The sequence below is a fragment of the Opisthorchis viverrini genome (genome assembly GCF_000715545.1).
Source record: "Opisthorchis viverrini unplaced genomic scaffold opera_v5_181, whole genome shotgun sequence".
Taxonomy (NCBI): Eukaryota; Metazoa; Platyhelminthes; class Trematoda; order Opisthorchiida; family Opisthorchiidae; genus Opisthorchis; species Opisthorchis viverrini.
The window spans coordinates 710,872-735,680 of NW_008751840.1; the positions used below are offsets into that span (position 1 = coordinate 710,872).

The following is a 24,809-nucleotide window of genomic DNA, read 5'->3' on the forward strand; positions in this document are numbered from 1 at the left end:
AGCAAAAGTAACCAATGCAAAATCACAAAAATCACAATAGGAAAGGAATGAGTAGTCAAATGGGGACTCACGAATGCGTAGGTTCAGTAGTCCACTACACCGATCCGAATGCAGTAACTAGCTGTGAGAGGAAAATATTCACTCGTCGAGATTTCCTGCAGATGGCTCCGTGTGAGTGATATATTCCACGGTAGGAAAATTATTCACGGCTAAAAAAATGTCACAGGGATTTATTGTGACGTTTAACAGTTGACACAAACACAGAGATTTAGTCCCACTGGTTCAACAGTCAACAAACAGTTCAACGGGCGTAAATACAGTCGTTCAGCAAGAAGTCAGCAGGTCGCGCCGGAAAATTGTGTATTCGTAACCATTAAAACAAACGTCATGATACAATGTGAACGACAGTTACAAAGTGTGGTTCAAGTTCAGGAAGAATGGTAAGTGTGACAACGGATTACAGACACTACAACCTCATCCTGGAAAGAGCACTTAACCGTAATCGTAATCTATTTCACATATTCCAGCATGCGTACCTGCTCCACCAACGAACAACTGATTTCGTCGTTTTTGAATTCTTTCGCGCCATTCCACAGCAGGAATGCTTCGATCCATCTGTGATAAAAATCTGAAGATGCTTCACGTCATCTATCAGCAGGGGCCATGTTTCGCAGCCACGGAGCGATACAGCCCTTGTACTAGCCTGATACATGCGACCCCCGAGAACCAATGATATGCCGTTTTGATGCAACAAGTGAAGTCAATTAGCAAGTGTGAATCTGACCTTCAAGATTCATGCATTAACTTCAGCAGACATTTCTGTCAGAGCCAATAAAACTACCGAGGAATGCAAAATTCTCTAAAACGTCCAGCATTTCTCTTGGAATTTTAAGCGGTATGTCTGAGAGGCTGCAGGTTCTGGAGCATGACTTTGTACTTTGAATGTGGTAGGCGCCTACCGAAAGATTGTATGATGGTGATCAGTTTATTCAACAGAAATTATGCTGTGCCTTTATTTTCAAAGATGTGGGAGATGTTTTCTACGTGTTCCAGATCGACAAGGTTCTCTCCAGCAACAATTTGAACACCGGGGTTTTGGAGATCTTCCGGGGTTTTGCCTATTTATTTTATCAGTGATGAAATCAAATACGAATACAGAGAGTAGACATTTTTCTTGACACCGCTTTTGTAGGAGAACTTTCGTAGAGCTAACCATGCAGTCTCACACACCCAGAAGTATGATCAAATTGGGACCGGATTGTGTTCACAGACTTTTGTGGCATACCCTGTTGAGCAGGTGTGGTTAACAGCACCGACCGGTGGATTGGATTGAACCCAACCGTGAAGTAAAGGAACGCTAAGATTGGGGGTCGTCTATACATATGGCGTTGCGCTAACGACAAATGAAAATGTCAGCTGGAGCCAACATTGCTAGTTAGTGGTATGAATGGCACTGCATAAGCCTCCGATGTATTGAAATTACGTCTTGCGTGAAAAGATTAGGCGCACCATAATTGTTGAATTCAGTGGCTTCGTTAAGATTACAGGAAACCCTATGGCCGCTCCGAGTGCCCCTTGCGAATAAAGGTAAGATGATCCATCGGTAGGATAGTCCCAGAATGTAATCACTTTGGGTGGCCTAATCAAGGCAGAAACAGGGAATTTTATTACCACCATCAAACAACATTGGTAAGTTTCCATCAGCCACCGCGGCCGGATGGAATTCAAACACATGTTGGTGCTCGACAACTTGGGAGGCCTTTTAAATCAGTTCTAGTGAAGTGGATGGTCAGCAGAGTTGTTGCTGGAAACATTCAACAAACAGGTTAAGACATTGATCCTTGTACATCATGGAATATCCAATGATCGCACTGCCAACCAGCTCCTTGTTTCGTTATGTCTGGGAAATAAAATAACTGAAAGCCTAGATGAACACGATTTCCTGGCTTCAACACACTTCAGATTCCAAGTTCCAATATCCGCAAGTGGACGAAGCTTAAGCTGAGTTCTAACAGATCTTCTGGCCGAATGATACTCAGAGGGTCACAGTGCGTCGTATCAGGAAGTGGGACAGAGTGCTCTGAAATGCAATGATTTCAGAAACATCACATGTTGAGTTTTCCGCAATATGCTTGTTAGTTTCTGTCATAGCACATTTACGAATGCTATCGTTCGAAGATACACGCATCAAGGCTTCCCATAGTTTGCTTTGATAAGCCAGCTAAGTAAGTAGGTCGACACATTTTCACTAATTAGACGATGTTCTTTTAATGCTTCTTTTGATAAACAGGTCAGAAATTTAGACGGGAAGTACAAAAACCTTGGCAGTCGAGAATAGAGTATCGCCACTGATAGTAAGTGTCTATGTGAGCAAAATGGGCTTATGATATTTAATGAGGGATTCTGCTGCATATAGATCCAGTACTAAGAAGGGACAAATAACTGGCACAGAGCTGTAAAAGATGGTTAGCAATATCACTAAGCTTTCTGTTCAGGGTGCAGGCACACAAGATACGAATAGCAAGTGCACATGCGGAAACTGCCAAAGTGGGTACTACCTTAGGGAGGCGTTTTACTCCTTGACTTTAGAAGGGAAGATAACTGCCATGCGACGTATTTTAAACTAATAAGTGTTCTGCGGGCGTCCAACAAGGCGCCTTTGAAGTTACGATAGATTTTCAAATGTTGCGCTATCAACCCTTATTATCTGGATCGGAAGAATTGTGCAGCGAGTCACGAATACAGTTCGCATTACACTAATGTTAAGATATTACAGCGAATGCTCATTTTTTCCTTCTCACAGACTCACTGCTCCCGACGAAGTGACCAGCCCGAATCAGTCGGTCTAGCCTGGTCCGGAAGTGTAAGGAACCACATTCTAAAACCACTCTGATTTCAACTGTCTATTCCGCATTTTTCATCCAACGTAGGAAATTTCACAGATACACCATTTCAAAAGTAAGCAAAGGCCAAAAACTTTTCATAATTTTTGGTCATCTATGCCCTGGTAGATTTGACTGACCTCACAGTCAGTATCCCATTAGCCTGTGAGCGATTTTATCACACAGCACGTGAACAATGAAGGTGATGTGATTTTCACAAAAGGATATGTTCTTACAGCCCAGTTATCGCTACACCGAGAAATGGATAAGCCATGTGAACCACTTGGAGAAAGGCAGTAATTTGGATCCCGAGTTTATCAATCTATTCACTGGCTCGAGTCCAACGTGGACCGTTAGATACCTTTAGCTTTTCATGTTGATATCCTTGAAGACTAATGGATATAAGAACCGCGTATACCACCGAAGATATATTCAAGTAGTCTGCGTTTTGAAGCAATTCTCTGTTTGTTCGAAGGAGATCATGATGAGAACACCTGCGTTAAGGAGTTCGGGAAAACCTTCGTTAACTTTTGTGACATTCTTTGAAACAACGTTTATATTCTGGTCATCTCCAACATGCATAACCGACGTCAACATTTCAATACACGAAATGTATGAATTCTGTCGATGTTTCGAGGGGAGATAGACGGAAATACTGGCTGGCCTGAAATAGTTGACGGCGAGCTAAAATGGCCAAAATTGTTGAATGAATTCTTACCGTCGACCTTATTTAAAAGAATATAGATCCAGAAGAACTGATACGGACTCTGCAAATTTTTGCCATCCTCCATTTTACAATCATATACACATAAATTTCCCCCATTTATTTTGTTCACATCATTTCCGAGATCACTAAATATTTGAGCTAAATCGTGGTGTTTTTGTATAGACAACAATCACAGTAAACTCACAACCTTTCTACGTTGCCGGCATTACCTTCACAAAGGACCAACTTATCTTCCAGGAAGCACTCGTATTTGAGGCTTTTCAAATGTGGTACCCAGGTCCCAGATGCACTTGCTTCGAAAATCATCCAGTGGCAATGAAGACACGAATCATCCCTAATAGAAACCCTCCCATACCTCAGCTAGCTTAATTTTATTATACAATCTCAGAAAGGGTCGCCCCCAGTTCCCTTATTTCGCTTTACTCAACTGGATTTTTGAACTCGAGGAGGAGATATGTAGAGGCGTCCGATGATACACCACGATTGTGGATATTGAGTTTCAACTATGTTGTGAGTCACTGCTATCAACACTTTTGTGGGCTACACATCTTTTCAGTGGACCCGAGTTTAGAATTTCAGTCGAGTCTATTCAGCAATATTTCTCGAATAGATGGGAGCCTGGTATTTACGAAAAGAGTTGAGATGCCATATTTATAAAGGCGCATGGATATACTAAATACTCCACTGTACGGATATACCCATAGGAAACGATGGACCAATGGTCATTGGCATATTAGAATCAGATTTCTTCAGTGAAGCTGGATCCGAAATATTTCGTAAAGAGTATATTTTTCAGTATACTTCTAACTATTATCAAATCTCGCTGCCGAGTTTGAGGATTGCCACCAGAGTTTACGAAAAATAAGTACTTTGTATCTACCGAAATAAAATATAAACCAAATCCAGTGAAGAATGGTTTCTCCTCTGACCCCATGGACTAGGCACACTTCAAAAGTCAAGGAACAGCGCTTTCTAGTTAAACATTGAAAAGTCAAAATAATGATGCGAAATTTATTCATGATCATTCCTCGAATGATGGTCTTATGGAATTCGACACATAGAAAAGAGAATATTGGAACCAAGATTCGGATGTTTAAATGCAAGTCAGCTGATCGGATTCCTCTACTTGGTGAAGGCTGGCATTGAGTCTAAAATTTCGTGTTATTTCCACTGGTGGATTTGGCGTAGGGTGTGACGTTATTACATGGTTTTGCCAATGAATTCCACCGATTGTGCCATGATCCAAAATCGGAATGTTCGTGCCACACCACTAACCGAATCAACTGATCCGATCCAAGCTTCCGTGTGTTACCGTGTATGTGTATGCCGTTCATGTACGTTGGGCTTATTCTGAAATTCAGAAGTATGGCACCAATAGCTCGGTCAAATTCAGAGATATAAGGCATGAGGGACATCCCAAAAGCCAGAAGCTTCGCAACGGGCATGCTCATCAGTATGAAGCCACGAACCACAAATCGTGGGATCATTGTGTGTACAAGCACTTCGTGGTGTAGAGACCTGTCTCTCTTTACCACAATATCCACTGGTGTGTTATTCAGAGTAAAGCCTGAAATGTGAATAGGGTACTGAATTGCCGTGACAGCATGCAATTCCCGAACCAGGTTTCGTGGATTAACCACAAAATCTTCGTCAACAATTGCTATGAATCGTGACGATGAGCAACGTTTTGTCAGGCGATTCAAAATAGCCGCCACTTTTTGGGTACCCCGGTTCGTCCACTTTGATTCTAAATAGTCAAACTGAATGAAGTCGCGGTGCTCTGTCAATTCATCCGTCAGTTGATCTTTGGACATTGAGTTCAGATGAATAGGTCCCACTCCGAAGGCAAAAACAAAACGGGCTGGCAAACCACATTCAGAAAAATGCGAAGCATTGCCCCAAGTCATTCGTATATTGTCGCGTAACGTACGTTCACTCTCATTCACCATGACCACAAGTAATAATTCCGGTGTAGGCTTGCACAATTTGGCATTTTCCATAGGAACCTTAAGCTTGTTTCGCCACCTTCTTTGGGGCACCGTATACACAACTTGATTATTTTTATACTGCTCGAATGCTGGATAAAAGTCAGTTTGTCTAACAAATGGCAGAGAGGGTGGGGTTGATTGAATATGTTTAGGAATGATGTTCGAAATAAGGAATATGTAAGGCAGTATGACGTACAGCAACCACCGCTTTGAAGTAGGTCGTGAGAGAAGCCGGATCTGAAAGAGGAAATTGACAATCGCATTTTCACGAGTTGGAAACCGAACAGTTGAATCAACGGCACAATCGGAAAGTTGAATTGCAAGAAGCGCCTTTCAACAGATGGTGATGTTTTTGCGCTGATAGCTAATTCCGCTATTTTTGATCGATAATTTTTCGATAATTTGTATGACGTGCTTCAATCCCTCTGAGGCACGTGAGCTGCGATTTTCCTCTAGACCGCGACTCTCGATAAAATTAACACACTGATCCACTATCGCATCCAATACAAATTCACTGATACTCAACTACCGCAAACCAACTAATAAACCAACTGGTGTGCAAATGGATGAGTGGTGCGTCGTGTCAAGTAAACAGCTGTCAGCCATAACCGGCGTTCAGTAGTAGGCATTTTGCCATTGCTGCTTGCTGTGTGTGTGAAGCAAGACACATGCGGCATTGAATCAAAGAGTGAGCAAAGGAGGTGGATAATATGGTTAAATCAGTGTGAACTGATTTAAATCTGCGATCAGCCTTACCAAGCCATGGGATTTGTGCACCACAGAATGCTGCCCCCTACTAGCAAGTAAGCTATTTGCTAGCGAAGTGGTACATCCTCATCCGGCATTGCAACCGCATGAGTACAACTCATCTACGACTTGATTAATTTGAAGTGCTTTTCATAGTATTCCGTGTTCCAGCAGAAGCTTTTCAAATTGTTATTGTAAGCGTTCGGCAACCGTGGGTTTATCGGAGTGTGAGGTAACTCCAAGATGTCAAAACCAGTCGCACCACCTGACATGCATCTACTTTTGACGCAAAAACGACAGGCTGTCGGGCTGCTCATTAAGTTTTCTCGGTATTATATTAAGTCTATTGACTGTGTGGACCTCTGCAGAGTTTCGTTACGAAGAGCCCTACTGATGACACTTTAAGACAAAAGACTGAACTTTTTCTTACTCAGTGTATTGCACACACGTGCGTAGGCACCATCCAATCATAAATCAATTGATAACCAAAGGTATGAAATGAGAAGTTTAGACTAGACACTAAAAGAACGCACGCGTTAAATAACTTTCTGGTTCTTGATGAACCGATAAATTATCTGCAAAACACATCTACCAAGCATTTTACATCATTGCATATGAGCACTCCCACCGACTTTATACGAGAAACAAAAGAATGCAAATCTGTGGAAGGATTAGCTTGAGCAAAAGCCTTTACAGCTGTGTGGAGCAAAATTGAGACAAAATCGACCGCACTGTAGTTCATACTGACAAGATATCTTATATACATAGCTAACATGGTTTCTGAAAACTGTTAATTGACCCCTTCATCTCTTAGACATATGAGACAGGCATAGTTTCGAGCTCTTTATGAATCTTTATTGCCTACAGAACATCCAATTACTTATATGCGGGGTCGAAGATCCGTTTACGGATTAAGCAGATGCTAAAGTCGGACTAAGGTGAATTCCCCCAGTGCTATTAGTGAAACGGATGTGCTGCATAAAGGCAATCTAATGTCAAGCTCTGGTCAATCTTTATACCTCTGAAGCGTTATTCTCTGATTTGATATTACTAGTAAGGCTAATTAGTAAGCTTCATACTAAATAAAGTTGACGGGAAATCCAGCCGATCTAATGAGCCTCAGAATGAACAAAATCGGAAGTGGACCTTCGGAGAGCCTTCAAAAAATTTTAGTCACTGTCGTATCGTCGAAGAGTAGTTTGCTATGATGAATGTTCGCTTACACCAAATATGATGAGATATTCAAAAAATGTCATCGACAAGGTATTCATTTGGATCCTGTTTGGATCTGAAATGCATTCTTTCATTATACAGTAGTGTTATTTGATTATTTGGTCCCAAACTAGACTCGGGAGCAAAATTCAAATACGGCAACATACACATTTTGAGTAGAATGAGTATAAAGCATCAGAGCAAAATTATTGGACCACTCGGTGTTCATACGAACCTTCCCGGAACGACAGAGCAATGTAGGTAAGTGTTTAAGGGAAATATGTCTGTTTGCTACATATTTGGTCTTGAAACCGATGAAAAAACAACTGCGGTTGCACTACTTTCACGAGCATCGACCTTAGGTTATGGATAGGCTTTTGTTCGCCCTAAAGGGCCTCCTCTTCATTTGTTAACAGATGTCGACCTGATGTAACGAGAAGCATGATTTCAGTTTTTTTATCAAGCTTTGCGCACCCAAATGAACCACAACACCTTGGCACTATCTCAAACGTTACTTTTGGTGCCAGCTGGCAACAAAACCAAACATCGTCACAGCCACAGTTTTGCAGCTACTCTGCGGTTAAAAATAGGTGTGTTTCTACCCTATTCACAGATTTTAAGTAGTCTAATTTGATAGCGAAGAAATTGTTGCTCGAAAAAAGGATGAATTTATATTATTTTGCCAGTTGTGTAGAAGCGATGTATACCATAGCATTTAAAATGGACGATCCAAACAATGATGGATTTTGAAATGGGTATTCTAAATATACGTCACATAGTCAAAAAACCTGTTCTGGAATGCCTCAAACCACCTAATTGCTGCTCACTGAACAGGTGCTCTCCTGTTTGAATTTCAGGTGAGTAAGAGCACGGAGAATGAGCTTTCTCGGTAACCCGGTATGTACAGCACCCGTTTGGTGAGCGAGTATTCGGTGATCGATTGGTCTGAAATGCTCTTGAAGATAGGTTGATTGTTGAGGTTCCTGATACGGAACTTTGAGTGACGCGTAGGTTAGACAATCCCGAATATCAAAAAGAAGAATTGGGTTTGCAATTCTACGGTACTATTTACACAAGAGTAAGCTAATGTGTACAGCAAACCTCAATTGTTCACGTTCGTAGTGTCAACAAGTTCACAGGTCTGTCACTGACCGGCGCGTCCGCACACCAAACGACGGCGAGCTGAATTATGGCTCAATAGCGTGGGTTGCGGTCGTCCCTTCCGATGACGGTCTCGTGATTCTCATTGGACGTGTGATCACACGGAACCTACCAGAAAACATGTCAAGGCAGGCTCAGCAAACGGGGCATGAGCGTACATGGGTGGGTCGGTCAGCAGCGCACATTCACACACACTCACATGTCACTACACAAGTGTCGGAAAGGACGGTCTCTGTGGCAAGGCGAGTGGCGGGTATAAATAAGCAAAACAACTGGAAATCAGAAGTACACAAGCGGAGTAATCGAATGAAAGAGGGGAATTACACTAAGGTCAAGTTAGATCCAACACCGACAGACATCTATGATGATGATTAACCAGCTGTAACTTACAAGGACCATGAGCGAATCTCCAGTGCTTTTACACAATGGTTTTCCTGATGCCATCAAGAAGAAGAGACTTTTGAGTGTATTCATGGTTAGAATGTGTAGATGATGCAATCGGGAGAATCTGACCAATCACCGAAGGATGTGAAGTTGCGTCACAATCAACCGTCTTCGGCATACAATAACACGTGTCATTGTAGATGCGCCGGCATTTAGTAGTGTTTACACTAACATGAAGGAGCGTGACTGGATATTCGTTAGTTACACAGACACATGTGCTTAACAAAAGATACTGTTAATTTTTCAGGCCTGATCAGGTTACCGAAAACTGATGACCATCTGGCGAGTGTAAGTGTAAGTGTATATTTATAGTTTGCAGCACCAAACCCGTTTTCATTTTTTAGGAAACAGGGTTGAATATGTCAGCGAAATTTATGGAATTTTCCCTCGTGGAACTCCAAGTAGTCATGTAAGTCTTATAAACGCACAATAAAACTGCAAAAGAAATCCGGATAGGGTATGCGGCACGGTGCTTCCCCTTAGATATTGTCAACTCTCAAAATGGTACAGATTGATACTTTAGATCAAAGAATACCAGGAGAGCATTATGTCAAAACTTGAGATACCTGTCCGAGTTGTTAGGGTCGTAGTTCATGGACATCTGGGTATACCAATGTCATTGGCTAAATGGGTGACCAAATAGCTGAATACATTCACGGTACAAGACCTTCAAGTTCATTATGCCGCATTTTCAGAGGTAGTTCCGACAGTTCGAGGTGAATTGTCACTGTTTATGAAACACAGCTGCAGCAACATAGTCCCGAGACTCAATAGCAGTCGGTACGACACTCATGGTCTCCAAAACCGAAGTGGTTTAAGGATTTATAATTCAGCGGTAAATGATATCGTTAGTGTTTTGGGACTAATTACCTCCAAAAGGAGCAAATTATTAATGCAGAATATTCGTGTAAGGTATGATACCGATTGAAGAATGCACTAAAATAAAAAGGGAGAGGTTGTCATGAAATGTTCCTCGTTCTTCGGGAAAACGTGCCCACTGACAAAGCTTACGATGTTGTGATTTTATTGAGCAGATCGTCTACCGCCCGCAAAACCTGTATTAGTTTGAAATTCGTCACATCGGAGTTATCTCCCCTTCCGGAGTCAAGGAGTAAAGAACAATCCCTAAGGTATTTCTCCTGTCTATGGGGGATGCATGTATACCCCCTTTTCGCAGTTTCACACACGAGCAGCATTTAGAAAGCAACCGATTATATTATTGGATGCCCATAAGCTTCCCCAAACATTTGAGGCTAAATCGGTTACGGAGTGCTATCTGCCATTATACGAAAAGCCTTACTTAAAGCTCTTCACAGCAGAATAGTCAACCTATAGAGGGCATACGAACCACAATTTGGAAGGCAACTTATCTACTAGAAACTGAACTGCGGTGGTCATCGCATGGCCGTCGCTGTTACCCTGCGACAAGGCTTTTTAGCCGAAGGCTTCCGCTGGTAACCCTACTCAGTCTTCATTGGTGGTATGTCAGCCTGCACACAAACACGAACGGTAAAAACACCGTTAGCTTCGTGCTGTACTACCAGTCGGGCCTTTCACGTGCCGCATACGGCAGCGCAAACACGCAAAGTGCGTGCCGCTGAAACACTGGTCAAGCCTCATCCTGTCTTTTTTAACGGTCATTGTCCTTCAGATTCGACTTATAAGCAGATCACTACTGTTCTCAAAAGAATCACCTGTTGGCACTAGCTTACACACCTGTGTCGATTTTAGCCTGTGCTTCAGGCTATCTAGACTGCTTTGTAACAGGCTTTGTTATGTGTGATCAGCGATCTTCCACGGACACTTGAAAGGCATTTGCCGTGTTTCCGAAATGTCATTGCTGGTTCGGGGTACAGTAACCGAGCTCATCACAGTATCTTTTACCCTCACTGGTATCACCCATGTGTGCCAGGTGATTCCCCAAAACTTGGTGCAATTCGCGCCGGCGTTGGATAGTTCTTAAGTGCTCAATCAACGCCTACTTGCTTAACTGGATTCCCATGAAATGTTGTCTTTATGCCATCTGTTTGTCCGATTCCGGAAGGGCCCACTTTGGCAGTTTCCGCATGTGCACTTGCTATTCGTATCTTGTGTGCCTGCACCCTGAACAGAAAGCTTAGTGATATTGCTAACCATCTTTTACAGCTCTGTGCCAGTTATTTGTCCCTTCTTAGTACTGGATCTATATGCAGCAGAATCCCTCATTAAATATCATAAGCCCATTTTGCTCACATAGACACTTACTATCAGTGGCGATACTCTATTCTCGACTGCCAAGGTTTTTGTACTTCCCGTCTAAATTTCTGACCTGTTTATCAAAAGAAGCATTAAAAGAACATCGTCTAATTAGTGAAAATGTGTCGACCTACTTACTTAGCTGGCTTATCAAAGCAAACTATGGGAAGCCTTGATGCGTGTATCTTCGAACGATAGCATTCGTAAATGTGCTATGACAGAAACTAACAAGCATATTGCGGAAAACTCAACATGTGATGTTTCTGAAATCATTGCATTTCAGAGCACTCTGTCCCACTTCCTGATACGACGCACTGTGACCCTCTGAGTATCATTCGGCCAGAAGATCTGTTAGAACTCAGCTTAAGCTTCGTCCACTTGCGGATATTGGAACTTGGAATCTGAAGTGTGTTGAAGCCAGGAAATCGTGTTCATCTAGGCTTTCAGTTATTTTATTTCCCAGACATAACGAAACAAGGAGCTGGTTGGCAGTGCGATCATTGGATATTCCATGATGTACAAGGATCAATGTCTTAACCTGTTTGTTGAATGTTTCCAGCAACAACTCTGCTGACCATCCACTTCACTAGAACTGATTTAAAAGGCCTCCCAAGTTGTCGAGCACCAACATGTGTTTGAATTCCATCCGGCCGCGGTGGCTGATGGAAACTTACCAATGTTGTTTGATGCTGGTAATAAAATTCCCTGTTTTTGCCTTGATCAGGTCATCCGCATTACGTTGACAAGGTGATTACATCCTGAGAATATCCTGCCGATCGACCATGTTACCTTTATTCGCAAGGGGCACTCGGAGCGGCCATAGGGTTTCCTGTAATCTTAACGAAGCTACTGAATTCAACAGTTATGGTGTCCCTAATCGTTTCACGCAAGACGCAATTTCAACACACGGGAGGCTTATGCGGTGTCAGGCATACCACTGACTTGCAGCGCTGGCTCCGCTTGTAAGGTTTTTATGTGTCGACAAAATCGAATTGAACTATATCTCGGAACTTCATGTGCTCGTGTTTCAGCATAATTTCATCTGCTGTCCGGTTTTGTAGCCTCCGTCCTACGACAAAAAACACACGAGTTTTCATCCCGCTGTTATCGTATTATGTCTTATTTCCCCATGTTTTGCGGATATGGTTTCGGACAGCATGGTTATCCTAAGTGGTCTTGAAGAAAACAACAAGTTCCGGCGGAGCCTCCTTGTTACAAAAATTCGAATCTTCCATCAGCAATGTCAAGTTATTCTGCCATTTCTGTAGGTTCGTGTCAAAGTTGTTCATCAGATATGTCTCATATGTTTTATAAAATTCGACGCCGCTCGGGTACTGAATGTGAATAAACTCCGGTATCTGGATCTTCTGTGCGTGATAGGTGTATAAGAGTAAAATCATGTAGGGTCCAATGATGAATATTGACCAGCGATCCCATGGAAGAGCCGAATTCGAAGTGCTTTGCTTCAGCCCCTGAGAACAAGTGAAGCGTAAAACAGACGACCTTTTCACATGATATACGACTACTACAGCTCTTAAAATGAATGTGTCAAAATTTGAAAGACAGTTTTTCAAATCTGGATGTTTCAACTCTTCGGTATAAGCCGGGTGATCAAAACATAGTTTATCTATGATTCATAAGTGCGCGAATGCTATGATAGTTGAACAATATAACGTGAAGATACGGCGTCCGGTCTTAGGAAACATATTTCTAAGCAAGTCTATTGTTGCACAGTGTTACTGTTGGACCTAAAAACGTCATCGTCTAAACAAGCAAAAAAGACGCGTCTTTAAACATCGATTAACTTGACAGCTTTGGATGTGCCAAGCCTTTACAGAGCTAGGAATAACATCTGCCAGGGAAATCTACACCAACCTCTCTAGAGTTGCACAGTCAAAAAATATGGTGACTTGTACTATAAAGAGAAATCTGACTGCCGTATCAACTGTCTACTGACGCTAGCCAAATAATCAACAGTCAAATCTATTCACGTATGAACAGAATTTCGACTTCTGTTCACGCATTCGTGATGTGCACTACGCGATATCTAGAGGCCGCATTTCGACGATAGTATCAGATTCTTTTCCGGTCCAACTGTTCACTGGAGTGCAAAATCTCGATTGCTTCCTACATTATTTAAGCGTTTAACAGCGATATAGCACTGTGTCGTGCTATACCATGGTAGCCGAACCCACAAACCATTGGTTATTCAATTCTTACATTTCCTTTTGGATACTCCTGTTCACCGGGGTACATCTTGAAAACCATGCAAACTGCTCTTGTAGTCTGTGTTTCCTTGAACTCAAATAGTTGATTACTCTTAAAAGTCCAGTGGAAAATGCAGTAACAAATGCAAATATGACCTTGAGATATAGCTGATAGTGACTAGATGAGTCTAAATTGTACCAAATCAAATTGAGCTAGGCTTTCCGAGCGAGGTACCCTACTCACCCGCAATCACCTTCAACATGATAATAACATAATTAATAATAATAATAATAATAAATAATAACATAAAGTCATGTTTACGATTATGACATACCCACTGTAACCAAAACGTACCATGAGCGAATCTGCAGACAATGGTGCCATTTTTAAGATCCACAGGTGAAAGAATTTCAAGCGTACCTTTAATTAGGATGTGCCAGTAATGCGAATGAAATATGCTACCGGACGACTCACCTACCTAACTCAACCACCCATCTTCGGCTTTGAGTGAAAGATCAATGTGCCATTTGAGACTTACTTGACAGTATTTGTTTTCATTAGTACAGTGTAATTTGGTGCAATCACCTTAAATGTCACACAAAGATAGACCAACGCCCGTTTTCTTCTCATGAAACAAACGTAGTTAAATTTACGTAATCACGAGGCCTACGTTCTGGTGGCTTTGATGCGTTTTGTTAATATGTGGTTCGCTCAGTTGAGTTTCGGCATGCTACGAGAGGATCTGTATGTATGTATTTGATTTGCATGGGGCCCATACACTCAATTGTATGGTGTTTGGTAGGCATGAAATATCTAAGTGTAAGTTGCCCGTGGAATAAAGTGTGTTTGGACCCTGTACTAACGTTCAGCGATTCACACATCAAAGAAAAACCGAAAGTTGACTGCTGCAAAATTTTATGATGGTGCATCTGAACGACGTCAGGTCACCTCCTATCTGACATTCGTTGAAGAGCATGCATGCACGGAACGCCTAGTGTCCCGTAAGGATTAACCACGGGAGTCAAGTTGATATGATTTCCATTCGAAAACGCCCAACCACGTCCGTGGAAGTTCAAGCTTAGTCGCCGGTGGGGCTTAAAATAATTCTGAGATCCTCACGTAGCCCTCCCCACTGACTTCCGTTGACGGTAGATTAGGCGTCTCTCCCAGCTACCGAAGTCTGGTCACCCCGTTCACTGGCAGTTCGCAAGTGCAGCCTGCAGCCTGATAAGTAACGGTGGCATTGAGGTTTTCATCTTTACGTTCGGGAACGAAATATGGGCCACAAAACTAAGTGAACATCGTAAGCAATGCTGCTCTTTTAGCTGATTTAAAAGTTTGAAGATAAGAATGTTCGGGGTTTTTTACAAATTGCACATCAAGGAATGTAGACAGGGACAGTTTATATATCATTCATACAACTGAGCTGTTGGTGCGCAAATTCGTACACCTTGGAATCTACCTAAATCTTACGTGACCAACCCAATTCTCGACCCCAAGCTTCCAGGCAGTTTCTGGCACGCTACGTTCAACCAAGAGCCATTCCACTGTTTCTTAATTGACATTTATGGCGTTTAGCTAGTTATTCATTTCCAGGAACGTCAAACGTTCTAGGTACCTCCACAGTGTGACTTAGATTTCGAAACAATCCACGAAATTCCCTGGTTACATGTGCTCACATGTAAGGTGGTTTGATACCAGAACCATCATAAAAAGTCAAAATCCTAACTACCATCCTAGCCATGTTAGACTAGATGCTCGGTGGAAAACTATCAATGGAAAATACATCAGATGCAATAAATTATCCAATTCGGCAAATCAAGTTCTCTATAGCGGGATAATGATGTTAAAGTTGTGTCACCCCAACCTGATTTTCCCACACCGTTAAATAAAAGCAAGAATAGAATATTCATGGGTCTGCTTAAAACCATTAGAAAGGGAACAGCTGTTTTCAACTTTCTTGGGACGCATCATATAGGTGCAGCTTCTTCGATCGTGTCATCCTTACGTTCTTCAACCTTCGCGAAATACGCTCATTTGCGTATCAAGTTGGTTTTTACAGAAAACCCAACTAAATCACGGCCGAACCTCTTGTCTACGATATTTTCGTGTTGCATATAGTTTCGATGCAAGTAGTAAATACATAATGTCGACATGATGGGTCTCAAGAAGTGCGAGAATGCTCATGAAATGTCAAAGAGATTTCTAATAACCTTAAAAGTAGCTTGGCCCCTCGAAACAGTGTTCTAAGTTATGTGGGATACCAGGCCAACCCAATTATGAGGGGGCCCTTGCCCATTAAATTCAGTTGAATAACAAGCGGAGTAGCGTAGTGCTTCCAGTCTACGGCATGTGTATTATGTCTATACCATACTTGTATGTTTTGTAATCAGATCGACACTGGTCCCCATGTTCCCCTTGACCATTAGTCCACTGCGTCGCAAATTTGCGCGAACTTCGTTGGTTTTATTTGCTTCGTTGTACATAAGCAGCTGTTTATTATTACCAGCTGCAATAGCGCGTGATTCTAAAATGAAGATCACGGGAACCAGATGTAACCATATAATACACTGCCGACTTCAAACGCGGCGTTCGAGTGAAAAACGTGCCTAAATGCAGCACCCTATCATAATCAGGCATCGAATCAGAAACATATCTCCACTAATATTTCATCTATTATTGTCGGTAGGATAAGCTGGTATTCTTTGCTTATCGAAGCTTTGGAGGCATAGAAGTGTTCGCGGCTTTCTTCTTAAATGAACATTTAAGTGTCACTATTGCTTATCGTCGCTGTCACTTATTATCCATACAACCACCATCACTTCTATCTTGGCTGTATATTTCCTTCATACTCTTGGTGATTTGAGCCACAAATTTCACTCTCTTGCGAAATCAAGAGCTCCGTTCTTTGGTTTCTTGTCTTTATTTCTTGAAGCACTTAGCTGCTCATTTTATACTGCTCTATGAGAGAGACTGTCAAAATGATTCGTCCGCCAACAACTGTATCTGCTGTGCCTAAGTATTGCGTTTGTGTCGTTTCTGTCTGTTGTCGTACCTGAAACTGTCAGGAATTTCAGGTATGCCCGTGCAGTTGTTATACAACAGTCGTAAGAAAACCATCTAACACAGGCGCAGAAGCTCCACTGGGGAACCCAGAGAGATTTTGATGACGACTGAGGTTCTTTCAGGTCACAACCTGTTAGTGTACAATGGTGCACTACATCCAGCACTTTGGAACAATGCATAAGTGCTCCCTTTGATGACATCGAATAACTTCTTGCTTTCATGAAAGTTTATCGTATGAAGCAACAATAACCACAGACTTAGATACTCACTAGCTACCTTAATCTACCTCATTCCTGGTCCGGCTAAGAAGCTCTTCCCTGTTGTCATTATTAGACGATTCGTGAGCAATCGCATGTTTTGTCACCAACAGCAAACTCAGGTCTGTATCTAAACATGAATTCACTGGGCAATCTTAGGAAACAAAGATAACTTCCAGTTGTTGCATTCAGCATAATCTCCAGTCGTTGTACTTGCAAGTGTGATGCAAGCGCAAAGTTACCTGCTTCAAAACAAAGTAATTTTGCTGAAAAAGGCTTCTTTAAGCTGATGAATTTTCCTGATCGATTTACCTTCAAAGTTGTTTTAAACGGAATGGCAGGGTGATTTTTTCGCATCTTGTGCTTCGTTCTGATTTGACCGGGGTGTTGGGCAATTGGAAATCTTGTAAGCTGTCGTAATTTTCGATTACTATTCTTCTGAAACATTTTTGTACTTTTGAATTTGTAAGGAATGGAAAAATTGATCTCATGGTCATCTGAAAAGATGAAGAGACAAATAGGCTGATAGTAACTGTTTACCATTAGAAAGAAACATTATTTTATTAATAAATGCGGTGCTCTATATTCAGCTTTCTATGAACTCCTAATGAGGAGTCCCTTACATCGTGGTGAATGGCCTAGGAGTGCAGAATTTCTTCTCATTTTAAAGCCCATCTCAGCAGATAAACTCTTCGGAACCCAAGGACAGACATTTTCTCAAACAGCTTAAATAAGGTTGCAGCTGATACACTTGCTCGCTACACCAACGGAATTTTTCTAACTAGACTTGACTCTGCCGATTATTCAGTCTGGGATGTGAATTTGCACTCAACCGGAACTCTTCTAACAGGTTTTGAAATTTCCTGATGCTTTATGACTTCCTTAAGTTGAGTCAGTCAGCCTCGTTTACGCTTACGATTTGTGTGCGCTGGACTGTCGATCATCTTTTCACATGTCACCTTTGAATCTACGCTTTCCTTGGTGATGCAGCACAATATTTGTGGTTGCTTGTCGAGGCGAACTCACGAGTTTCCCCGATGTCTGCGTTATCTCTCCGAACATTACTAAAAAGTGTGCCACAGTGTGCTATTGACGTTCGTTAGTTGCACTGGTAGGTCCCGAAAATTTTGCAAGTTGGTCAACCGGGGTCCACATGTGTTGAAGTCCTGCTACTCATTTCAGTGATGGTCTGGGATGATATTACGAGGTATTGTGAGGTATCAGGTAGTATGAAATAACATGAGCCTCATTCGAACATTCAAGTATTAATCTCAAATTTTTCTTCACGAAATCGTAGTACAACTATATTAACTACATGGCCCAGTTACACACAAGCTACACGTAATGCAAACAGAAGGACGGCGTCCTTAGATGGAACTCTGGTCGGCTTGCAGGGTGAATACTGCAGCAACTGAGCTGCACCAGGAAGCTGCATCATGAGAAATATGTGAATTGACTCGGCATACATCTGCGTGATGTTCACCATTTGGTGACTATCATTGCTACCTTCGTATGGACTATACGGCGGGCCATACGTGGACATCGCCCAAGTATTCGTTTCAAACTGATGCGGAAATTTCTTTAACTATCTCACTAATGATCCTAGAAAAACTATTAACAGTGAGCTCGGTGAGCTCAACTAATTGCACTTAATCTCTGGCGGGTGAAAATGTTAGGTTCCTCATAAATGCAATGACAGAGCATATCGGCAAGTAAAGCTGAACTGTTCCCTGCATCCAGTAATTCAGCACATCTGTATGTTTGCATCTAACTGGCCTTTGTCGCGACAGATAGATCAATAAGAGTCGAGCCCACACTCTAGAATAATTGAGGCTGTCAGTTTAGTACGCAAAAAAGCAGTCTGTCCGATTTTCTTATAAAGCGTTCAGAATAAAAGCCATTTAATTACTCAGCAAAGTGAATCTTCAAGCGCACATCTCATGGCGCGACCTATGGGGCTTACTGGAGTCATATGGCTAGATCAATCTTTCGAAATCGCTAATACCGACACGACCGGAGAAATTCGGTCCCATCGCGACATCTGCAGCCAACGTGGGCAGCATGCCCGGGTACCGAATTTTCAGAGAAAATAGCAATGTTATGTTCAATTCATGCTAGATAATCAAGTTCGTTACAGTAGCTAATGGTTGTTCATGAAGTTCATAGCTACTGAACATGCAATCTGGCAGCTTGTGGGTTTATGCTATCGCGGGATAGAGCGGATGCGACAGCAGCAAGTAAATCACTGGCTTACACATAAGAAAACGCGACCGCAAGAAATTCCATTTGAATAGTGGTAGCTACCTAAAAATAGCTTTAACACACCCCATGTGAAAGGCAATGAAAGGCAAAATGCTAGCTAGCATCTTGTTGCAGAGAGCATATTTTATCTCCAGAACGAATCTACAGAATGTACAACATATTCTTGGGTTTGAAAGAAGCCTCGAAGTTTGGATTTGTTTTACTTAGATACTATGCTTGGCAATCGAAATGCGCAGTGGACAATGCAAAACTGTAAGGCATACTGATTTCGCCATCTGGCTAACTGCCCCCACCACTTATCTGCCTTCTCAAGATCCTCGAACCAAAGTCTACCGTTGGTTGTCGTACGAAAATTGCTTGAATCTACGGTAAGAGATTATTTAGTAATCCAAAGTCGGCCAGTGGCTCCAAGTTCACATTAGTTTCATTATTCTACTTAATAATTAGGAGCGATTTTTGCTCTTAATTGATTACCCTCACATTCGTTCCGTAGCGTATGTATGCGCCAACAATCAGTAACCATATGTCAGCAGTATTTTATTGGCATACTGTTGAGAATGTGTCAACCACAGTGAAAATAACAATCGAAAAGGACAAGTCCTGGTTACTGACGGATTTCTAGTCCTCTGAACAACTTTCCGGTAAGTGCTAAATTTAGGAAAATGCGATCAGTCAACCAGTCAATAAATCTTCTGAACTTGAAGTAAGAGGACAGTAGTTCGTGCCTGCAAATATTTATTTCTAGATTCGTGTAATCTCTGTGAAGCTGACCAGGGCACACTTACCCTGATTAACCCTCTCAATCAGTTGATAGTTCGTGGTTTCAAAACTGAATGAACGTTGTGCTTCGCATATTCACTTTAAATTTCGCGCATTTTCTACCCTAGTTGCCTGAAATTCTTAGTATTATTCCACTATGCCTAAAAAAGTTGAGGGAAAATACCAGCCAGCCAACCAGTCAGTCAATAAATCAATCAAAACGGTGAAAACTCTGGAGTGGAACCGGTGCACATAACGTGTTTGCTGGTTGATAGAATTTATGCATAGGAAAGCACTCAGTAATGATTGTTGAACATGGAAAGTAAACAAAAAATAGACACTGGTGAATAGTTTGGAAGGTAAGTTACTTCGGGTATCCACGGTAGTGGGTGCCATCTTTTTTTCCTGAATGACGATCGTGTGTGCCACTATAACTGGTGAAAATCGGCTAAATTGATACTACTTATACGGAGATAAGCAGCCTGCCGCATTGTTTTTAAACGTGGTGTCTGTATCCGTTTCAGATTCCCCAAACATCATGTCACTCTACACTGCTTCCTTAGGACTCTTTTGGGGTCATTTTAATGGTTACTGAGAGTATATATTTATGGCTATCTAATCCGGGCCATTGTGTTTAATTTACTTTCGACATACTCTTGATGTGACCAAGTTATGTCTCCATGGGTGTGTTGCATCTGAAATCGCTCGTTCAGTTCCGATTGCTGCATTTATTTTAAGGAATTACGTGTAGGACGTATATGGACTTGAGGACTGAATTCATTTTGCGTGCATACTCAGCTTGGATTAGTCGTTAAGAGTGATCCTTTGCTTACAGACCAAACAGCTGGACAGGCAACCGTCTTGCGCACCCGGTGGATTTGGGTTAGGTAAGACTTTTGGTTTGACCAGATCTTCTATAAGTCGACCGGATTGATCTTTGTGAAATGTTCTTGAAAGTAAAATTTGGTGTTGTCATTTCATGTAAACCATAGTTAATAATTGCTTTGATACATGTGCACCATGGCTGACTCGATGTAATACAACGGCAGTACCGTGAAGCACCGCGTTGGACCTCTCCCAAGAAGAGCCACCAGAGAGTTCTCTGTCAGCCATAATCAGTCATGAAGCATCGTCTCAAAAGAAGGTCCTAGAGTGAGTGCCATACTGAAATCCTATTTATGACTATATGTGAAATCGCTTTAGAATCATTCGTTGAAGTTTCCGATCAAATGTCTTTTTGTGTTAAACGTTAGCAATCTGGTTACGACTCACGCCGTGAGCTCAAAGTCAGTTTCAATGAGACTAGTTTGATTTTATTGTGTTCATACTCCTGGTTTATTGCGGCTACACAATAAATAATTAAAGTATGGCCATATGTCTTTACACGTGTCAACAGGAAAGACATGGTTTTCGTAGAGGAATAACAACAATAACTGATGTCATTTGTGGGAGCTAACTTACAAGCGTGCTTGCCGCTGCTCACCATATACACAAGTTCCAATGTGATTTTGCAGAATCATGCGCAATTTTTGCGTGCTTCCTCTAGCATGATAACTGTCTCCGTCCCTTGATTACTAACGCGTTTACTCGTTAGTGCCTCGTCCCGGTGTGACTTCTACTATTGACACCAGCTTATAACAGGTGGTCAGAATCACATAATGTATGAACTTCTTCATGGTACTGTAGAAATCAGGATGCATATACCTTCACAGGCACTAATAAGGTGAACGGACTGTAAGTTTGCTTCTGAGCATTAAACAATGTAAATGACTTGATTTTGCTCGGAAGTCGCTAGGTCTTTTGACTCTTAGTAATTCACTCCCTGTGGGCATGTTGGCCATGAAGGGTTTGAATACCTAGTAATTTCATTACCAGCTTTTTATATTCATTTGAAATAAAATAACCTTTCATTCCAATCTTCAGTTGACACTCAGCTAATTTACAACTGCGTGTATTTTGCCAATTACTTCCGACTAGTTTTCTAAATAAAACATAAGTTTGACATGAACTCGGCAACTACGCTCAAATTTTGGAACCAATAAGGGAAAAACTGGTAGTGGGTCGCAAACAGCTTTCGACAAACCTGTGACTTGTTGATTATGTAATGAATTGAGAATTTTTATTAAGACTAAATTACGAATCAACTGGGTGTCAGTGAGCATCGCATCCCTCTCCAACTGAGGATATTAACTCAACTAATACAACAACACAGGGACTTAAACAGAAAATGACTCCGAGTCATACTGGTTATACGTAAAATAATATTTGAGGGCTCCGTAGAGCTGTGCTAAACTGTGAGAACCGCTAATGTAGGAGAAAGATGATCGACCAAACTGCACTAATCCGATTAGTTCCAAACTTGAGAAGGTGCAGTGGATACTTTTCAGCTTCAACCTCCAGTTTCGTGTTCCTGATCCACCCTAACGTATATTATTTCATCCTATTTAACTCACTGAATGGCTACGTACCCTCAAATGCAGCCAACAGAGCTGGGTCCAAACAAAAATTCAAGAATATCATCCGCTATCGGCTAGCATTTCCACTTATTCTTACATTCGACCATAGACCAAACATCCTTCGCCACCTCTCCATTTAGAGAGTGATGACGGATTTTATTTCCCCAACCAACGTCACCGAGATTAGTACGTACAATCCTCATCCTCTACCGGCGTAACAACGACAGCTGCATAGGCGTGTATTCAAATGTTAGTAGACGAGGTGAGATTTTAGACATATGTACAAGGCTAGAAAACAGAGTTCCAAACAATTTATCCCCAAAACTTTGAATAGCGGTCACGACAAAGGTGATAAAAGGCTGAGGACACTAGTCATCACATTGGCCCCCGAGAATTCATTACTCGTCAGCAATTTGGTCATGGTGAATCTGGAATCCCGGAACTCCACCTTAACGCATCTGAGGACCTGATAACACTTCTACACTAATCTACACACTGGTCTGGTTTTGACGAGAGATTGACCCAGAACCCAGCTGGGTTCATGATGTTCTTCTTCAAGTGAGTGTGCTGCAACAAGCCACCTCATGTTTCAACTGGTATGATTTTCGAGGTATCGCAATACAATGCATAGACGTAATAAACTAAACAGTTGAAGGAGATCTTCACAAACCGGAGGTCCGGCCGGGTTCCAATTGAGTCTCCCGTCAAAATGAAATTGGTGCGCAGATGAGTGTAGAAGTAGAAATTTCGTTGAATTTGGGTTCATGCAAAACATAATGCTGGTGGAAACTTGGGGACTCCGCCTAATTGATGAGCCCCATGAAGAGCCAAACCGGTCTTGAGCTGTTGAAGGGTTTTCAGCAATCTTATGAATAGTGTATTGAGTCTTGGTGCCTTACAGTGATGAAGTAATTGCATGTTTACACAATCCCGAAACCATCGAGAACGGCCATTTTGAAGGACATGTGCAGGGGTTCGGACATAGGTCACCGAAAAGGAAGTCTGCCACAGTAACACGTGTGATACTTGAGCGAATGAACCAAATAAATGGTGTGGAATCTACTAGTTACCACAAGCAAGAGGAAGACTATTTAACTGAGGTAGTCGGACCGAAGGTGTTGTCGAAATGAGTTATGGTCAGCAGCTTGTTGTAGTGTGTTTTACAGACAACTCAGTCTTTTATTTCCACTGAAGACAAAGACACTACTCACACGGAATAAACTGGAATGGATTCCAGTGTTTTTGAGGACGGTTACTACAAGTTATTTTCATAGGTCTTTATTGGAACTGGTGTGAAATCTTTGCTAATGGCCCTATATCTTACACTAGCATTCAACCAAACAAAAGGCTACACAGTGTTCAAAATGAAGAGGATCCATGAGCAATCCTCTGCTCAGGCAACTCTGTCAAGGGGTTCATTGGAAATGGATATGTGCGACTTTTTGGCACATATCAATAATTGATTTTCGCTAGTTACTCGGACATACGTTTGAGCCATTTAGCTTATTCAATCATCCCAACGTCTAAGGTATAACAAAACTGCAGTCACTAAGTTGTCAAAACACCTTTTCCCGTCCATGATCCTTCAAAATCCCGCTTTTCCTCCGGAAATAGATGTTTTACAATATGCCTTACATTTTGTTCACACTATTCTACCCTTCCATCACCCCTTCTGATGCACATCCGATGGACTTTTTAAGAATTTGGATTGATGGTGCAAGCCGTATCATGGCATGTGGTGCATGTAAGATCTGCATATCGCCACCAAGTTGGGCAGTACAGCTATTCAGGCATCCAAAAATTGTTCTTATTTTGAAAGAAAAGACTTATTGTGATAAACCAGTCGGTGACTATTGAGATTCAAATTCAATCGCATTAAAAACTCCACTTTTGGTTCACAAACATTACTTTTCTACACCAATCAACAACCAGATGCTGGTTTGGGTTACTTGCATCACTGTTCCTCACGTAAAGTGAAGACAAACTTGAATGTCTCTTCTCCAGCCCCGGAACTGTGGAGCGCCACAAAACAACTGCAAAACGTGAGAGAATCGGGACTGCTGCTTGTCTGTGAAAATGTTCAAGGTCAGCAATAATGAGGAAAATGTGTCTGTTAATGGAAACCTACGAAACCCTTGACATCCCCATCCGTCGTTTGTCAGTGGCGTGGTTACATGCTTACGCTGTCATACGAAAATCAGTAGATTTTCTGAGCATGGTCAAAAAATACTCTTTGCCTTGAAGAAATCAAATACCCCGAGCAGAAACAAGCGAAGTGGTCATTCATGGCGTAACTATGTGCGATTATGTTTCGGGTCAAAACAATTGATAGGGTGTTTAACTAGTGTGGGAGGCCACCATTGAAAAATTTCTACCTAACATATCAAGCCAATTGATTACAGTGG

The 24,809-nt window shown here is 41.8% G+C and overlaps 2 protein-coding genes across 2 annotated transcripts in view; one reads left to right on the forward strand and one right to left on the reverse strand.

The window, feature by feature from the left end:
• Positions 1–1,409: 1,409 nt before the first annotated feature.
• T265_07746 (hypothetical protein) overlaps positions 1,410–24,809 on the forward strand; it is a gene marked incomplete at both ends in the record, with an annotated part of 29,018 nt that continues 5,618 nt past the window's right edge. The window contains one exon of the mRNA XM_009173345.1: positions 1,410–1,434. Within this exon, the coding sequence (XP_009171609.1) occupies positions 1,410–1,434 (25 nt within the window). The remainder of the gene's footprint in view (positions 1,435–24,809) is intronic.
• On the reverse strand, positions 4,758–12,493 carry T265_07747 (hypothetical protein; the record flags this gene model as incomplete). Its single annotated transcript, XM_009173346.1, has 2 exons — positions 4,758–5,927; positions 12,395–12,493. The coding sequence occupies 2 exons, from the start codon at positions 12,491–12,493 to the stop codon at positions 4,758–4,760; spliced, it is 1,269 nt and encodes a 422-aa protein (XP_009171610.1).